Below are 17671 nucleotides of genomic sequence, written 5' to 3' on the forward strand. Positions count from 1 at the left end.
TGTTAGCAAAACAAATCTTATTAATTTTACATGAAAACATTTAGATTCTTCAGAAAAGGCCTTTGAAGAAGCAATCATTTAGCTCTTCAAAGGTCTTTTCTAAAGAATCTAAATGTTTCTATTAATGTAAAATCTATTAAGGTTTGTTTTGCTAACACAATTTCTCTTCAAAACCATGAGTGATATAGATACCTTGTCAAATGAAGTTCATGATTCACTATAAATAACCAAAAATCATGACCCTTAACGAAACACGAAGTACTTAACGAAGCGCGAAGTACTTAGAGAAGTGCGAAGTACTTAGAGAAACGCGAGGTAGTTAGCGAAACACGAGGTGAATCTTCCCTATAACGGAACCCATATGATCTACAAATATCATCATCGACAAATATGAACAATAAGATGAACAAAAATATGAACCAATATGAACCAATATGAACCAATATGAAACAATATGAACATATTAAATTGATTTAGGGTTAGAGTTTGATTAAGAACAATATAAATTGTTTTAAATGAAGATAATAGAAATAAGAACATAAATTGATTTAGGGTTTTCAAATGAAGATACTAGAAACATGAACATAAATCAATTTAGGGTTAGGGTTTGGGTTTGAAACGAAGATCATGGAAATAAGAACATAAATATGTATGATGAACATCGATTCAAAGTTAGAGTTTTCTTATCTTTGATGTTTTCCACCACCGCCGACGTCGCCCTAGCCGTCACCGCCGTCGCCGTAGCCTTCGTCGCAGCCGTCGAACAAGAGAAGAGAGAGAAGAGAGAGAAAGGAAATGAAAAAAATTGAGTATTTATATAAAACTCTAATCCACTTCGCGTTACGGGAAAAGGATAATTTCGTCTAAAAAAATAAAGTGGTCACCATATCAATTTTAATTATCAGGTGACTATAGAGACAAATGCCTCCATCTATAGTGTCATTTCGTCAAATTTCCCAATATAGGAAACCCAAAATAATTCTTCATCGACTAATTTTTTACTTCTATTTTAAGTGAGATTGTCGGAATAGAGGAAATCAAGACAATTCATTGTCTTTTTCCTCGTATCACTTTTGACTTTGTAGATATGTTATTTAATTAATCATGTTTTCAATCCAATAATAAATATATTTATTTTTGCAAATATCTTCCATTTATAGTCTGAACGTTTCTCTCAAGTTATATTTGACAATTTCTCTAGATCTAACTTCTTCATTTCCCGAAAAATGGTTAATTTGTTTTTTTTATTTCTCCTTTGGATTAACTCAACCACAACTCATATGCAATATATTTATTAATAATTTATGTTTCTTAAACCATTGCAGATATAGTCTCTAATTAACTGTTGAATATTTTAATGTAGGTTTTCTCAGTTTTGATTGTGGCCGTGAGACCAACAAGATTACCATTGCAAGTAGGAGGAGATATCTCGTTAAAGCTACCTTCTTGTATGATAATTTTGACGGCGATAACGTTTTCTCACAATTTGATATTCACTTTGGTTTGACATTTTGGGATACCATTTATATAACCAATGCTAATAAAATTGAAGTTAAAGAACTTATATTTATGGCTGTGGATTCAGTGATCAGCGTGACAACCTTTTATTTCTACCCTTGAGCTTAGGCAATTCAATGGTTCAACCTCCTATACTTCATTTGAAAAAAATTATTATCTTAGTGTATTTGCAAGAATCAATTTTGGGGCAGAAAGTGAACCAAGTATCAGGTATATTTATCTGTTCTTTACACTTCTTTATTAATATATGTCACTTTTCTTGGGCAAAAATGTATCCACATATTTATTTTTAGCATCCTCTTCAGCTTCTTTTGATACAAATATATTTATCTTTAGTCTGAATATATGTGTAGTCATTTATAGTGATTGTCATATCTAGACCAACATTTTCTATCTTTCTTATTCAGGTATCCTTATGATCCATTTGATAGAATTTGGGAATCATACTTGACTAAGAAAACAATTTTTTTAGTTGATGTTGCTGCGGGAACTAAACGAGTTTCAACCAAGATGCCAATTGAAGTTAATAATGTTGATGGAAGACCGCCTCAGAAAGTGATGCAAACAGTAGTTGTTGGGACAAATGGTTCATTGACCTTCACACTAAATTTAGAAGGATTTCTAAATTTTGGTTGGGCATACACATACTTTGCGGAAATTGAAGATTTTAGCTTAAATGTGTCCGGAAATTTTTTATTACAATCCCTAGGCATGCCACGTCACATAAGTGTTGTTATGGATATTGAAGAAAATGCTTTGGGGAAATATTGTGCATATGAATTTGGTTTAAAAAATATATCACTGCCATTGTTTTTAAAATTTAGCAAGACAGGAGATTCTACATTGGGACCCTACTCAATTCTATGGAGATAAAAATAAGTATCTCAAGAAGAGTTATGGGTCTCTAGATGGTAATAAAAATTTTACTTTTTCTATTTTCATTATATGCTAAATTTCATACACAGTTTTGCTTTTTAGTTCAATATTTTCATCAGTCATGGTTGTGCTAAGAAAAAAAAACTTACTTATTTCATATTCTCATACAACATATGAAGAAGTATGTGCATAATATAATTATGTAGTTCATCAATTTAGGATCTGCAATTTCTCGCATTGTACTTGCCTACTCATCAGCAGATTGGGCAAATGAAAGCGGTGATCCATGCTTGCCAGTTCGTTGGTCCTGGGTGGAGTGTAACTCAGATCCTCAACCTAGGATAACAAAAATGTACATTTCTAGAGACAGTTTGCAGATTCATTGTTGAGAATTTGATGTTTCTTTAACAATTTTTTCTTATAGTAAATTATCTGGGAAAAACTTAACTGGAAATATTCCTCAAGAGTTGACTTTGTTGAATGAGTTAGTCGAGTTGTAAGTAATCCATTCTCTTGGTTATAGTTTGTTGAAAAGATTCCTCTTTTGTGTTGAAGTGCTGATTCAAAATCTTTTTAATATTTGTTTCTTACCCTTACTCCTACTTTTGTGGCAGATGACTTGATGGAAATTCACTTACTGGCCTGATATCTGATTTTACTGCATTAGTGAACATAAAGATCATGTACTTGTTTGTATCCTTATTTATTTTTGTGATATCTCTAAAAGGTAAAGTTTGTCTAACTTTGTTTATTTTCTTGCAGTCATTTAGAGAACAATAATTTGAGTGGAGATCTACCTTCCTCGTTGGCAGACTTGTCAAATCTTAGAGAATTGTAAGTTTGACTAATAATAAAAATTATTCTTTACATTATACTTTTAGTGATTTTCTGTACCTCTTAATAGAGGTTTGTCTTTCTAACTTGCATCCCATAAGAGGCTCAAATGTGAAATTATTTTCCCAAAGAAATAATATAGATCTCTCACATAGTCTTTAATGCTGTAAATAAGAATCTAATGTGCACTGCATCATTTTCAGTGTAACTTCAATGCTCTATTTCCTTTTGCATTTTCAATCTACAAATTGAATTTCCTTGATATATCTCGTGGTTACAGGTGCGTGCAGAACAATATATTAAGTGGAAAATGTGAATTTCAAGAAAAACAATAAGAAAAACAAGAAGAAAGTTATCATTGGATTAGCAGTTGGGGGTGCTGTTTTGCTTGTTTCCCTTGTTGTTTTATACATATTGTTTGGGAAAAAGAAACACTCTACGCAAGGTACCAAGAAGAATCATTCCAGTAACCATTTATTTGTGTTTTGGGAATGAGTTCCATTAATTTGCTTCTTCTGTTGTTTCTAGATAGATTTGAACAAGATCTATCCTCTCAAATATTAGCTTCTTCCACGAGGATCAATACCACTAAGGCTGCACATTGCTATACATTTTCTGAACTTGAAAATGCTACGACCAAGTTTGAGAAAAGAATTGGCTCAGGAGGCTTTGAAGTTGTATACTATGGAAAATTGAAAGATGGAATAGAGATTGCAGTGAAAGTTCTGACGGGTAATTCCTACCAGGGGAGACGGGAGTTTAGGAATGAGGTATTTTTTTCTACTTAATAGTTAATATATTCGGTTGTAGTATTTTATTACTTTACTAACTAGTCATTTACTCAACTTCCTTTATAAATATATATATATAGGTAACACTTGTTTCAAGGATTCATCATCGAAACCTTGTACAATTTCTTGGATTTTGCCAAGAAGATGACAATTTCTTGGATTTCTTGTTTATGAATTTATGCACAATGGGACTCTTAAACAACATCTCAATGGTAAGAACCTGTTTTTCTTTTTTCTGGTTGTAATTCTTTTCGTATTAGCTTAACTTAAATTTTACATACATTTTGTTAAGACTTCGCACCCATGACAACAATATCAATTGGATAAAGCGCCTTCAGATTGCCGAATATGCTGCTAAAGGTTCATAAAGAGAAAATTGAAATTACCTACTAGCTAGCTAGGCTTATATGTTTGTGCTCTTCTCTTATTTCAGGGATTGAGTATCTTCATATTGGTTGTGGTCCTTCAATTATTCACAGGAATCTGAAAACTAGCAACATTCTTCTAGACAAAAAATATGCGAGCCAAAGTCTCAGATTTTGGTCTCTCGAAACTTGTTGCTGACGGGGGCTTCACACGTGTCTAGTGTTGTTAGAGGGACTTTTGGATATTTCGATCCTGAGTAAACCTTCTTCTTTTGTGGTTGACTAATTTTGAAGTGGCTACACACTATCAAATTATAGTCTTTGAAATGCAGGTATTATATATCTGAAAAACTGAAAACTAAGAGTGATGTTTACTCCTTTAGTATTATCCTTCTATAGCTCATATCTGGCAGTGAAGCAATCTTCAATGATAGCCTTGGTGCTAATTATTAAAACCTAGTCCAATGGGTGAGTTAACTTATATATTAACTCATACTTTTGAATGGATATTAATAATAATAACAACATTACATTGAGACATGCAAGGTTACATAATGACAATCAGAATATACAAGAAATAATTGATCCCTCATTTGGTGGAAAATATGATATCCAATCAATATGGAGAATAACAAAGATAGCTTTGATGTGAACACATCATCTTGGAACTATGAGACCAACTATGTCTCATGTGATCAAAGAATTACAAGAAGTCATTTATGTCGAGAGGGAGAACCAACAAAGTCTATTCCCTGCACCTGGACAAAAAAGTCCCTAGAAAGCTTTACTATTCCCTGTAATTGATATTGGACATTTAAAGAAGGAAGATGTTGATAAGACAGGTTTAAAACGATGACATAACATTACAATCATGTAAGGATATATTGAGACAGTTGTTATCACTTTTATATTGGATATTGATTCTAAAAAATCTACATTTGTTATGTTTGCAAGATCACAATGATCTATAAAAATCTGAAAATAATTTGGATCATAACTTTTACACCAATTGAAACAAAAATTACAATGAATCTTGATCATAATCCAAAACACAATATTATACCAAACAAAAAAAAAATCAAATTCAATTTTAACTTGTGTTTATTTTTCCAATAAGATCGTGATTGTTCAAGAAATTGTGACAAAATACTTATTTCTAAATAGGCTCTTTTCAGATTAGTAGTCTTTAGGATCTTTCACTTGTTTTCTCCTGATTTGGGTCATTCTCTATCTATTGGAAAAACATGTTGAAGATTACCACTTATATAATGATGTTAGTATATGTTGGTGCATATTTGAGAGAATGGTGGTGTGACTTTGAGAGTGATGTTAATAATGAGAATTCGAATTAGAGTGAGTGAGGGAATGGTGATGCAAATTTGAGGATAAAATTCAGGCCTTGAAAGATAAGATATGATGAAATGTGAAATCGAATTAAAAGAATTGATAGGGAACGATGATCGTTGATAATGGAATGTGGAAGGATAAGATATGATGAAATATATGAATTCGAATTAGAAAAATTAAGAGGGGGCGATGATCGTTAATATAATGGAATCCTAGAAGGATAAGATATGATTAAATATGAGAATTCTACTTAGAGTGGTGTGACATTGAGAGTGATGTTAATAATGAGAATTCGACTTAGTGTGATTGAGGGAATGGTAATGCTAATTTGAGGATTAAATCCTAAGATATGATGAAATATGTGATGTTGGTATATGTGGGTGAATATTTGAGAGAATGGTGAAATATGTGATGTTAATATAATGGAATCATAGAAGGATAATATTTGATGAAATATGTTAATTCGAATTAGAATAATTGAGAGGGAACGATGATCGTTAATATAATGGAATCCTAGAAGGATAAGATATGATGAAATATGAGAATTCGACTTAGAGTGTTGTGACTTTGAGAGTGATGTTAATAATGAGACACTAGTAAAAAAGGTTTTGTACTGATCGGTTTACCGATTAGTACTACTCTGATTACCAATCGTTATAGGGTAATACCAATTGGTTGTAATCCAATTGACCTCAATCGACAGAAGCTCTCTCGGTGTTACCTTCTCAAGTAACATTGATTGGTTAATAACCAATCAGTGCTTTTCCATAAGCCTATACTAATTAAGCCTATACTAATTGGTTTAGAGTTCTTCTCCATAAGCCTATACCGATTGGTTACTTAACCAATTGGTGCATCTACATGCCTACACCGATTAGTATTTTAAGCAATCAGTATGGATCTTTTTTCAAAAAAATAAAAAAATCTTCTTCTTCTAACTGGTTCATCTTCTTCTTAGTGATCTTCATCGATTGAATAGGAAGAACAAACAATCAAGACATCATCAAACATAATTATGCTATGGAGATTGGATATTAACCTCTCCACTCTCATCATCCTTATCAGGATATTATGCTGATCCTGCATCTTGTCAATACAATATAGCAAAACTCATTAGTGTAACAATCTCAAAATGTAAACTCATTAGTTACCAATTTCTTATTGTAAGCATCCATATTCTTGTTGTATTCGATTTTCTTTTTCTCTACTTTGGCTACATATTGAGCTTTCTCCTAATTTTTAATGATGAGAATCCAGACTTATGAGTTAAGACCACAAACATCAAGAACAATAATATAATAGTAATACTCACGACTTCTGACATTTATTTACATTATTAATAACAACAAAGGAGACCAACACATTGAAAGCTTATTAGTAATACTCACTTCTGCTTCTGCTTCTTACATTGATTTATAGTCACCAAAGACATATCTATATAGAGATAATCTAAACTCATATCTATATATTGCCAAACACATAGAGATAATTGCAAGTTGTAGTTGGACTATATCTAAACTAAATCATCTATGAAAAATTCATTTTCTATTGGATTAATTTATAATTAATTCAATAATTATTAGGCCTTTAATGTAATATTTATAGTGTTGGACTGTTATGTAATAAACTTAAACTAAAGTTATCAAATACGGTATTGAGGAGGTTTATGGGGTACATAAGTTATGAATAAATGTGTAGAGACCAAAGAGTTATTTAAATATCTATGAGGGATGATTTATAAATAATAGAAATCTAAAAAAGATGGTTATGGTTCACAATCTACACAGCGCTACACTAGATCAGGCTCATTGTACTAAATACATATCGATTAGTATTAGTAGGGTTACAATATTTAGTGGGTAAGACATCTCTCTTGTCTCCCCATCGATAGAGAGGATTCACAAAGTGAGAAATCCCAAAGTGAAGTTAAGGATTATGCTAGATTGGAAGATCCATCAACCGAAATTCATTCCAAGGACAATCAAGAACAATGGAAGCTAAAGGTATGTTCCGCTTCTAGTAAATGAATTGATCTATCATCTCAAATCCTTTGTTTATCATTTGATGACTACTAAAAGTTTATATAAATTGTCTTATAAAATATAAGAATTGGTATTAGAGCCTACCGTCCATTGATTCTCACAGAACTGATAAGTCAATTCATTTTTTAAAAAAACTCTAGATTTTGTTGTTTTAGATTAAATGAATGTTGGTTGATGATATTATGCATATATGTATATTGTTCTAACAATCATAAAAAGTTATATTAGGTTTTTTATTGTAAATTAAAGTTAAAAAAAAGGAGACTACCAAATATAGAATATTGAATTCTAAGAATTTCATATAAGGAAAAACCCTACCAAATATAGAAAATTGGATTCTAGGACCATATAAGAATAAAACCTTACAAATATAGAACCTTAAATTTAGGATGATTGCAATTATCATTATTAGAAAGATCTTAGAAGATCTCGTAACTTCTATATAAAGGGGTCTTGGCCCTCCATTGTAATTTAAAAAAATGTATTTTTAAGTCAATTGTTTTTTAATATAAATATTTAAATGCGGAAAATCAATAAACATTGAATATTTGGTACATCTAGACTTGTTTTTAAGTAGTTTAATATTCAAAAGAGACCTATTGAAACACGATGTCACTAAAGTGGTCTCTCTTGTGGAAAAAGTCTAAGAAGAGTATTATATGTTGGTATGTATAAACACTAATGAATATTAATTGGCCTAAAGGAAGGTTAATATTTGATTATTCACACACTTGTGGTGTTAAATATGTGACAGTTATAAGGTAAGCATGTGAATAATATATCGATCCAAAGATAGGCCTATTATTTGACAACAATTATTGTCAATTTTTTATCACTACACCAAGATTGCTACTACAATTAATATTACTGTCCAAAGACTTGATATTAATTTTGCACTAGTGTCTTGAGATGAGATTTTTCCAATATTTTATTTTTGTTTAATGATTTTAATTTTGAGCATAATTTAATTATGTTTCGTTCTATTTTTCAGCTAATGTTACTATATCTACTAACATGAACTTCATTCCCATTCAAAATAAGACAAACTTTAAGGATTGGAAAGAGAACATTTATATTGTTCTAGGCTGCATGGATTTAGACCTTGCGTTAAGGATTGATACACCCGCAACTCCTTTGGAAAATAGTTCAGTCGATGACAAGGCTAACTATGAGAAGTGGGAAATGTCAAATCGCATGTGTCTCATTATCATAAAGCGCGACATTCCAGAGGAATTCATGGTGCAATATCTGAGGATATATATTACCAACGCAAAGGTGTTCCTTACAGAAATCGAAAAACAATTTGTAAGGAATGATAAGGAAGAAACGTGAGTGATTTAGTGTGCCTTATTACCTTAAATTATAAAGGTAATAGTAATATAAGGGATCACATCTTAGAAATGTCCCATATAGTTTCAAGGCTAAAGGCACTTAAGCTTGATCTTTCTGAAGATATTCTTGTACATCTAATACTCCTCTCGCTACCAGCTCACTATAACTAGTTTAATGTGAGTTATAATTGTCAAAAAGAGAAATGGTCTGTTAACGAGCTCATTTATTATTGCAGACAAAAGGAGGAAATGTTGAAACTAGACAAGACTGAAAGTGTTCATATAGTTACTGCTCCGAAGATTAATATAAAGTTAATAACTTAAAGAGAAAGAATAAGGAAACTATGAAGGGTCCCGAGTATAAGAAACAAATCATATCCGAGGTACATGATACAAATTGTTACTTTTGCGGTAATGCGGGACACATGAATAAAGAATGTAACAAGTATCGTGCTTGGGTTGCCAAGAAAGATAACTAAATTTACATTTCTTAATTTAGTCTATTCAGAGATTAATTTAGCTTCAGTACCTAGAAATACTTGGTGGGTAGATTTCAATGCTACTACTCATATAAGTGTGTCTTTATAAGGTTGCCTGAGTCATCAGTTGTCAAGTGATACTGAAAGATTCATCTATGTGAACAACGGGAAAATGGTGCTCGTAGAGGCAATATGACATTTTAAAATTTGTATTTATAACTATAAGAGTCGTATGTGTATATTATTTGATATAATAGTTAATGGAAATATAACGTATTGCTAAATATTTTGCAAACATTGAAACTTAAATTATTTTGCAAAAATATTTGAATTGTTCGTCAATTTTCTTATTACTATATTTATTGCAGACTTATATTTATAAAACTTTTACAAAAATATTACATTTTTCATTTATAGTGATATATTTTGAAATGTATATTTTCCTAATTTTATCTTAAGTAAAAATATCTCGTTATCATAATAATTGATGCAGTTTTCGGAATTATGAGTTTTTTCGTTTTAATGTCAAATGCAGTTCTTAAAAACTTGCAAAAATTTTTTTTTTGCTATTTGCAGTTTGTTTTTAAGTGAATACTTTTTCTATTAGGGTGTGTTTGATAACCCTGGAATTGGCATTGGAATTGGAATTGGAGGGTCCAATTCTAATTCTTATGTTTGTTAGACATAATAATATTAAGAATTGAAATTGGAATTGGAATTCCAATGAAATTCAATATAGTGTAATTTGAGAGTTCTCAATTCCCATCTTTTTAGGTCGGAATTGTAATTCCAAATTAACACGTTTTTCATGTTTTTGACATGTTTAACACGTTTTTCACACATTAAACACGTTTAACACGTTTTTAACACATTTAACACGTTTAACACGTTTAACATATTTTCATATTTTGGCACGTTTAACACGTTTTTGGCACGTTAAACACGTTTTTGGCACGTTTAACACGTTTTTGACACATTTAACACGTTTTTCACGTCCTTGACACGTTTAACACGTTTTTGACACGTTTAACACGATTTTCACGTTTTTAACACATTTAACACGTTTTTGACACGTTTACAAGTTTTTGGCACGTTTAACACGTTTTAACACATTTAACACGTTTTTCACGTCATTGACATGTTTAACACGTTTTTGACACATTTAACACGTTTTTCACGTTCTTGACACGTTTAACACGTCCTTGACACGTTTAACATGATTTTCACGTTTTTAACACGTTTAACATGTTTTTAACAAGTTTAACACGTTTTTACATTTGGGCACATTTTGCACTTTTAACAAGTTTTCCACACATTTAACACGTTTTTGACACGTTTAACATGTTTTCACGTTTTTGACACATTTAACACGTTTTTTTACGTTTTTAACACATTTAATATATTTTCATATTTGACACGTTTAACACGTTTTTGGCACATTTAACACGTTTTTGACACGTTTAACACGTTTTGACACATTTAACACGTTTTTCACGCCCTGACACGTTTAACACGTTTTTGACACATCTAACACGTTTTCACTTCCTTGACACGTTTAACACGTCCTTGACACATTTAACACGTTTTTGACATGTTTATCATGATTTTCACGTTTTTAACATGTTTAACACATTTTTTACATTTTGGCACATTTTGCACGTATAACAAGTTTTCCACATATTTAACACGTTTTTGACACGTTTAACACGTTTTCACGTTTTTGACACATTTAACACGTTTTTTTTACGTTTTTGACACGTTTAATATATTTTCATATTTTGACACGTTTAACACGTTTTTGACACGTTTAACACGTTTTTGACACGTTTAACATGTTTTGACACATTTAACATGTTTTTTACGTCCTTGACACGTTTAACACATTTTTGATACATTTAACACGTTTTTCACGTCCTTGACACGTTTTTGACACGTTTAACATGATTTTCACGTTTTTAACATGTTTAACACGTTTAACATGTTTTTTAAATTTTGGCACATTTTATACGTTTTGACACGTTTAATAAGTTGTTCACATATTTAACACGTTTTTGACACGTTTAACACATTTTCATGTTTTTGACACATTTAACACATTTTTTTACGTTTTTGACACGTTTAACATGTTTTAACGTTTTTGACATATTTAACACATTTTTTACGTTTTTGACATGTTTACCTTATTTTTGACATGTTTAACACATTTTTCACATTTTGGCACGTTTAACAAGTTTTTCACATGTTTGGAACGTTTAACACGTTTTTGACACGGTTTCATGTTTTTAACACGTTTAAAATGTTTTTAACACGTTTAAAACATTTTTAACACATTAAACATGTTTAACACGTTATTGACACGTTTCACATGTTTTTTATGTTTTTGACACGTTTGACACATTTTAAACATATTTAACACATTTTTAACACGTTTTCATATTTTGGAACGTTTAACAAGTTTTTCTCTTATTTGGCTCGTTTAAACATATTTTATACGTTTAACGTTTTTTACATTTTTGAAACGTTTAACACGTTTTAAACCTATCAAAACGTGTGAAAACATGTTAAATGTATTAAAAATGTGTTAAATGTACCAAAAATGTGTGAAAAACATGAAAAATGTGTGTAAACGTGTGAAAAACTTGAAAAACATGTGAAAAACATGATAAATGTGTGAAAACATGTTAAAAACATGTGAAAACGGTGAAAAACGTGTTAAAACGTGTGAAAAACGTGAAAAACGTATTAAACGTGTTAAACGTGCCAAAACGTAAAAACGTGTTAAACGTGTAAAAAATGAGCAAAACATGTGAAAAACGTGTTAGACCAACCAAAAATGTGTTTAACGTGCCAAAAACGTGAAAAACATGTTAAAAGTGTGAAAACGTGTTAAATGTGAAAAACGTGTGAAAACGTGTTAAACGTGAAAAATGTATTAAATGTGCCAAAACGTGAAAAACGTGTTAAACGTGTCAAAAATGTGTAAAACGTGTTAGACATGCCAAAAATGTGTTAAACGTGTGAAAAATGTGAAAAACATGTTAAACTTGTGAAAAACGTATTAAACGTGCCCAAAACGTGAAAAACGTGTTAAACTTGTTAAAACATGTGAAAACATGTTAAACGTATTAAAAATATCAAAAATGTGTTAAACATACTAAAAACGTGAAAAACATGTTAAACGTGTGAAAATGTGTTTTAAGTGTGAAAATGTGTTAAACATGTCAAAAACGTGTAAAAATGTGTTAAACATGTCAAAAACGTGTTAAACATGTCAAAAACGTATTAAACGTATTTAAAAAGTTAACATTTTGAACCGATATTTTATTTTACAAACATAGGAATTAGAATTGAATTAGAATTCTATCATTTTCCCAAATATAAGAATTGGAATTGAATTACAATTCGATAATTTTTCCAAACCTAGGAATTGAATTGTAATTCAATGTCAATTCTCATGGAATTAGAATTAGAATTCCAATGCCAATTCCAATTCCCCCTCATCAAACACACCCTAATATTAATTACAAAATAAACACTTATTATTTTTTTTGGTTATTATTAATAGTTTTTTCTTACTAGTGAATAGAATTATGATAATCTAGTATAATAGAAAATATTCTACAAATATTATGAAAATCTATTTAAATTATGAACTAAATTTGTGAATTAAAAAAAAATATAAAAAACGATTTAAAAATAGTTCTAAAGCGGTTGAATTTACCTCCTTTATATCAACAATTTTTAAAATTGTTGGAATAATCACCTTAATATTGATCGGGAAACAAATCATTACTATTTGTTTTTTTGTTATTATTAATAGTTTTTTCTTACTAATGAATAGAATCTATATATATATAATGATGCTTAATTTTTAAAGTGTTCGGATTGTCGGGTCGAGAGCTGTGGTTAATTTGGATATATATGTGAGTGTAAATGGATACTTGGATTGGATTGTGGGTTGACCCGCCCATAAACTTAAAACGGTTAAAAATAAAATTAAAAATGTTATAGGTATGGTTTGAACTTGCAACCTAACAAAAACAAGTATAACCCTTTTAACCAACTAAACTAATAACACTTTGTTTTTTAATTCAACACCAAATTTGATGAACGCAGTGGTTCATCAATAGGTTTTAGTAGAAGAACTATATCATATTTATAGAGATAGAGGACATAATTCATATGGATATAGTAAGTCTCGTTTGGACTACTTTAATGATAGTATTAACATTTTTCTTTTCATTCGTAGTATGGGGAAGAAGTGGACTCTAAAAGCCAAACTAATTGAGTTGAGAAATCAAATTGTATCAATTGTTTTAGAGATCGTTCTGCAATGTGAGAGTAAATGGATATTTGAGTCGGATTGTTGGTTGACCCGTCCATAAACTTAAAACGGTTAAAAATAAAATTAAAAATGTTATCACATATATTTTTACCGTAATAATTTTTTCAATGTTTTTTATATTATTATTCGTGTAAATACACGGGATAAATGCTAGTTATGATGATCTAAGAAAATCTTGTTCAAAGATTATGAAAATCTTGTTCAAAGATTATGAAAATCTATTTAAATATTATGAAAATCTATAGATCAATAATTTATGGCTTTATAAATATTTTATTTCATTTATACAAATAGTATAAAAAGGGAAGAAACAATAATAAATCCTATGTGTTTTGTATTTACAATTTAATAGAAATGGAGAGAAGTTTAATCAAATTTGTTGTTTTTTTGTTCATCCTCTTCATCTCTATGTGCGGTAATTTTTCTTCCTTTCTCTAAACTATTTAAAAAATATTAGTTGTAGGTTTTAACTTTTAAAATGAAAATGCTTTTATAATCTTAATTTATAATTTGCGGATGTAATCAAACAGGTATGTTATTTGGAGATGTTGAAGCACAACAAGTACGTACTTGTAGTAGAAAAAAAGTTTGCTCAAGAAAACCTTTAGGTGGGAGTTATTACTTCGGCGAAAGCTGTTTGACTTTAGCAGACTGTCACGTGCCAGGGCCGTGTCCCAATAATACTGTTGCTTGTGAATGTATTAGTGGACTGTGTGGATGTTCTTTTTGTTCCTAATAACCTAATAATTGTGATAAAGAGCAATATAATACTTGTGTTATCCAAGATGCATGTATTCTTCTATCTTGAAATATTGTACTTGGTTTATATTTATGAAAATTTTATTTTATAAAAAGATAGTTTTTGCATTAAGAAAATAAAATATTCAAATGTTAAAATGCCTAAACTAATGTTCAATCACTTTTGCTAGCTAGGTATCAACATGAGGAAGAAGTCTAGTTGGCATTAATTATTAACAAGTGTAACCCACCTATAAAAGTAAATTCATATTTAAACAAAAATAATATCTCGAATTTAATAATGAACCGCGTTTCTTCTTAAGCTGAAGTTTCAACAACTATTATAATATTCATTTTAAGAGGTGACAAGTAGGGATCAAAATGGAGTTTATGACTTGATAATGAACTCCCTCATTAATGTATATTTAAGAGAGATTAAAATTTTCATTTTCAAAAGTAACTTTCACATTATAATTTTTAAATTTGGGAGACCAGAAGAATGACTACACAATCTTCTTCCATTTAATCTTAGTTTCCACTTTGGTTCCCTTTGTTGAATAAAGGTTACATATTTTGTTTAATTCCATTCATTATAAAGTAAATCAACCTAAACATCAAATCAAATTTATTTCTAAAATATTTATAGTCCGGATTATTGGATTGATTACATTTAATAATTTATTTTATATCAATGTAATATATGTTAAAGTAACAAATTAATCACTTAAAAATAACAAATAAATAATTAAAATTCTTAAAATATATATACTTTTTGATAAATAAATGAATAAAATATATTTTAAAAAAAGTAAAACAAATTAAATATAAAAAACAAAATTGGACTATACTTTGTTTTATCTTGGAGATGACCTCATCCAATTTAGATTACAATTGAGATTTTGTTAATAATCTGTACACAAAGAAAATAATTGTTTATGATAATTTTAAGAAGATTGAGATTTTTAATAAGTTGATTTAAAAGTATTACTATTGTAACACTAGAAAATCCTTATCCAAAAAAATTTTAAATATCATTTTTCGTCTTAGAAATCTTTTTAAATAAAATATTATTTTAAAAAATTTATAAAGACTATATGATGAACTTTTGAAATAATAATTTATTTTTGATCAAATTTTAAATAATCTTTTGAATTTGAAATAATCAAATAAAAAATTGATTAAAGAAATCTTTATTTAAATTAATTAAAAATAATTAATTTAACATTGTACACGTTAAAAAAATAATGTGTTTCCTTAAAAAAGATTTTTCAACTTTTAAGAAATAAATAAAACATATAAATATCTCTATCTTTGGAAATTTTAAAATATAATTAAATCAAATCGGGAAATAAATTATTGGCATATAAAATATTAATAAAAAAATTTAAGAGTTCCATAATTGGTTATACGTGAAAAAGTGTTTTTGCACTATGTCGGTGTTAAAAAAACCATATTTTAGTCATTTTTATAAAATATTTTCACTTATTTTATCAGTTTATTTGTCAATTTCTATCTCATCTACTAATATTAAATCAATTTAAAAGTAATACTTATTAAATAAATATAATAATAATAATAATAATTAACAAATAAATAAACTGAGAGAAAATAAAAGGAATTAAAATTTATTATATTAATAAATGAAATTTTATAATTATAAATAAATAAACCCACGATCTTTTGAGATTTTAAAGACATTTATATTTAAAAATTAAATAAAACTAAAACATGAGAAATATGTATAATCTTTTGGATTGTAGCAAAAGTTTCAAGAACAACAAACCCTTTTTTTCAATATTAAAATTAAAATTTAAATATTTTCAATATAAAATTAATTAATAAATTTAATTAAGAAAAAAAACTTCAACAACACATGTCACGGATTTCAATTAACAATTTAATTTTAAAGAAATTAAACCCCATAAATAAAATAACTTAAATTAAAAAAAAAATTATAGATAAAATTAATTAACAATTTAATTTTAAAGAAATTAAACCCCTAAATGAAATAATTTAAATTAAAAAAAAAAATCAAATTTATAGATAAAATTAAGATAAGACAAAATAAGAGTTGAGCTTGAGCTTAAATGCTTCCTAAAATGCTAAAAGTTTTGTAAACAAGTAACTAACAGTCAAACAACTTCATTACCTAAAAATTAAAAATTTAGACAAAATTTCAAAAATTTAAAATTGAGAATATTATTTCAGTCTTCGTCTTTTTTAATGTAAATAATCTTACATTTTTCTCTCTCATTATTTTCCTTAATCATTGCAAAAAATAAATAAATAAAAATTAATATTTATTAATTTTATTTATCCTATTTATTTGCACAAATAAACTAATATTAATATATATATAATAACATTTTTAATAATAAATTAAATCATCTAAAATTTAACGTATTTATAAAATTATTATTTATTTTATTTGCAAGATATGATGTTATTCCTCCAAAAGTAACTTTATATTTTCAAACAAAAATCATTTGGTAGGCTCTAAATTATTAAAAATATTAATTTTGGTGAAAAATGAGTTTATAGAGAATGCCCTTCTTGTACGAAGTTTGAATGAAAAATTTAGTTTTAGTAAAATGCGTGTCCAAGTTTGAGTAATAGACACATTATTTAAATCTCCCAAATTTATTGTTTTTCTCGGATTTATTTACTGAAAACAATTAAAATATAGAAAGATAAAACATAGTGATGCCCATGTTCACGACATTTCCAACATATGCTCGTATGACGTTTGTTGGAGAATTCGAAATACAACGGTTATCTATTTGGTTCATTTAAAAAGTTGACAACTATTGGTTTTGACCCGACCAAGGCTTAATTTGTCCACTTAAACTAAGAATTAAAAATGTTATGGTGTTTGGTTTAACTTTGTCCACTTTAGCTAAGAAACGAAAACCTTATGTTTTACATAGTTTGTCTACTTAAACTAAGAACCCTATGTTATAACTTATTTTGTCCAATTAAACAAAGAAATTTTTTTTAGCTTGTCC

At 28.6% G+C, this 17671-nt stretch overlaps 1 protein-coding gene and 1 pseudogene across 1 annotated transcript; both read left to right on the forward strand.

Moving 5' to 3' along the window:
* Positions 1–236: 236 nt before the first annotated feature.
* Positions 237–5162, forward strand: LOC124943408 (annotated as a pseudogene).
* Positions 5163–7721: 2559 nt separating this feature from the next.
* LOC124943418 lies at positions 7722–9105 on the forward strand. Its single transcript, XM_047483925.1, has 2 exons — positions 7722–7734; positions 8765–9105. Exons 1-2 carry the CDS (start codon positions 7722–7724, stop codon positions 9103–9105), a joined length of 354 nt encoding a protein of 117 aa, XP_047339881.1.
* The last annotated feature ends 8566 nt before the right edge of the window (positions 9106–17671 follow it).

The sequence above is a fragment of the Impatiens glandulifera genome, chromosome 1 (assembly GCF_907164915.1).
Source record: "Impatiens glandulifera chromosome 1, dImpGla2.1, whole genome shotgun sequence".
In the NCBI taxonomy this organism is placed as follows: domain Eukaryota; kingdom Viridiplantae; phylum Streptophyta; class Magnoliopsida; order Ericales; family Balsaminaceae; genus Impatiens; species Impatiens glandulifera.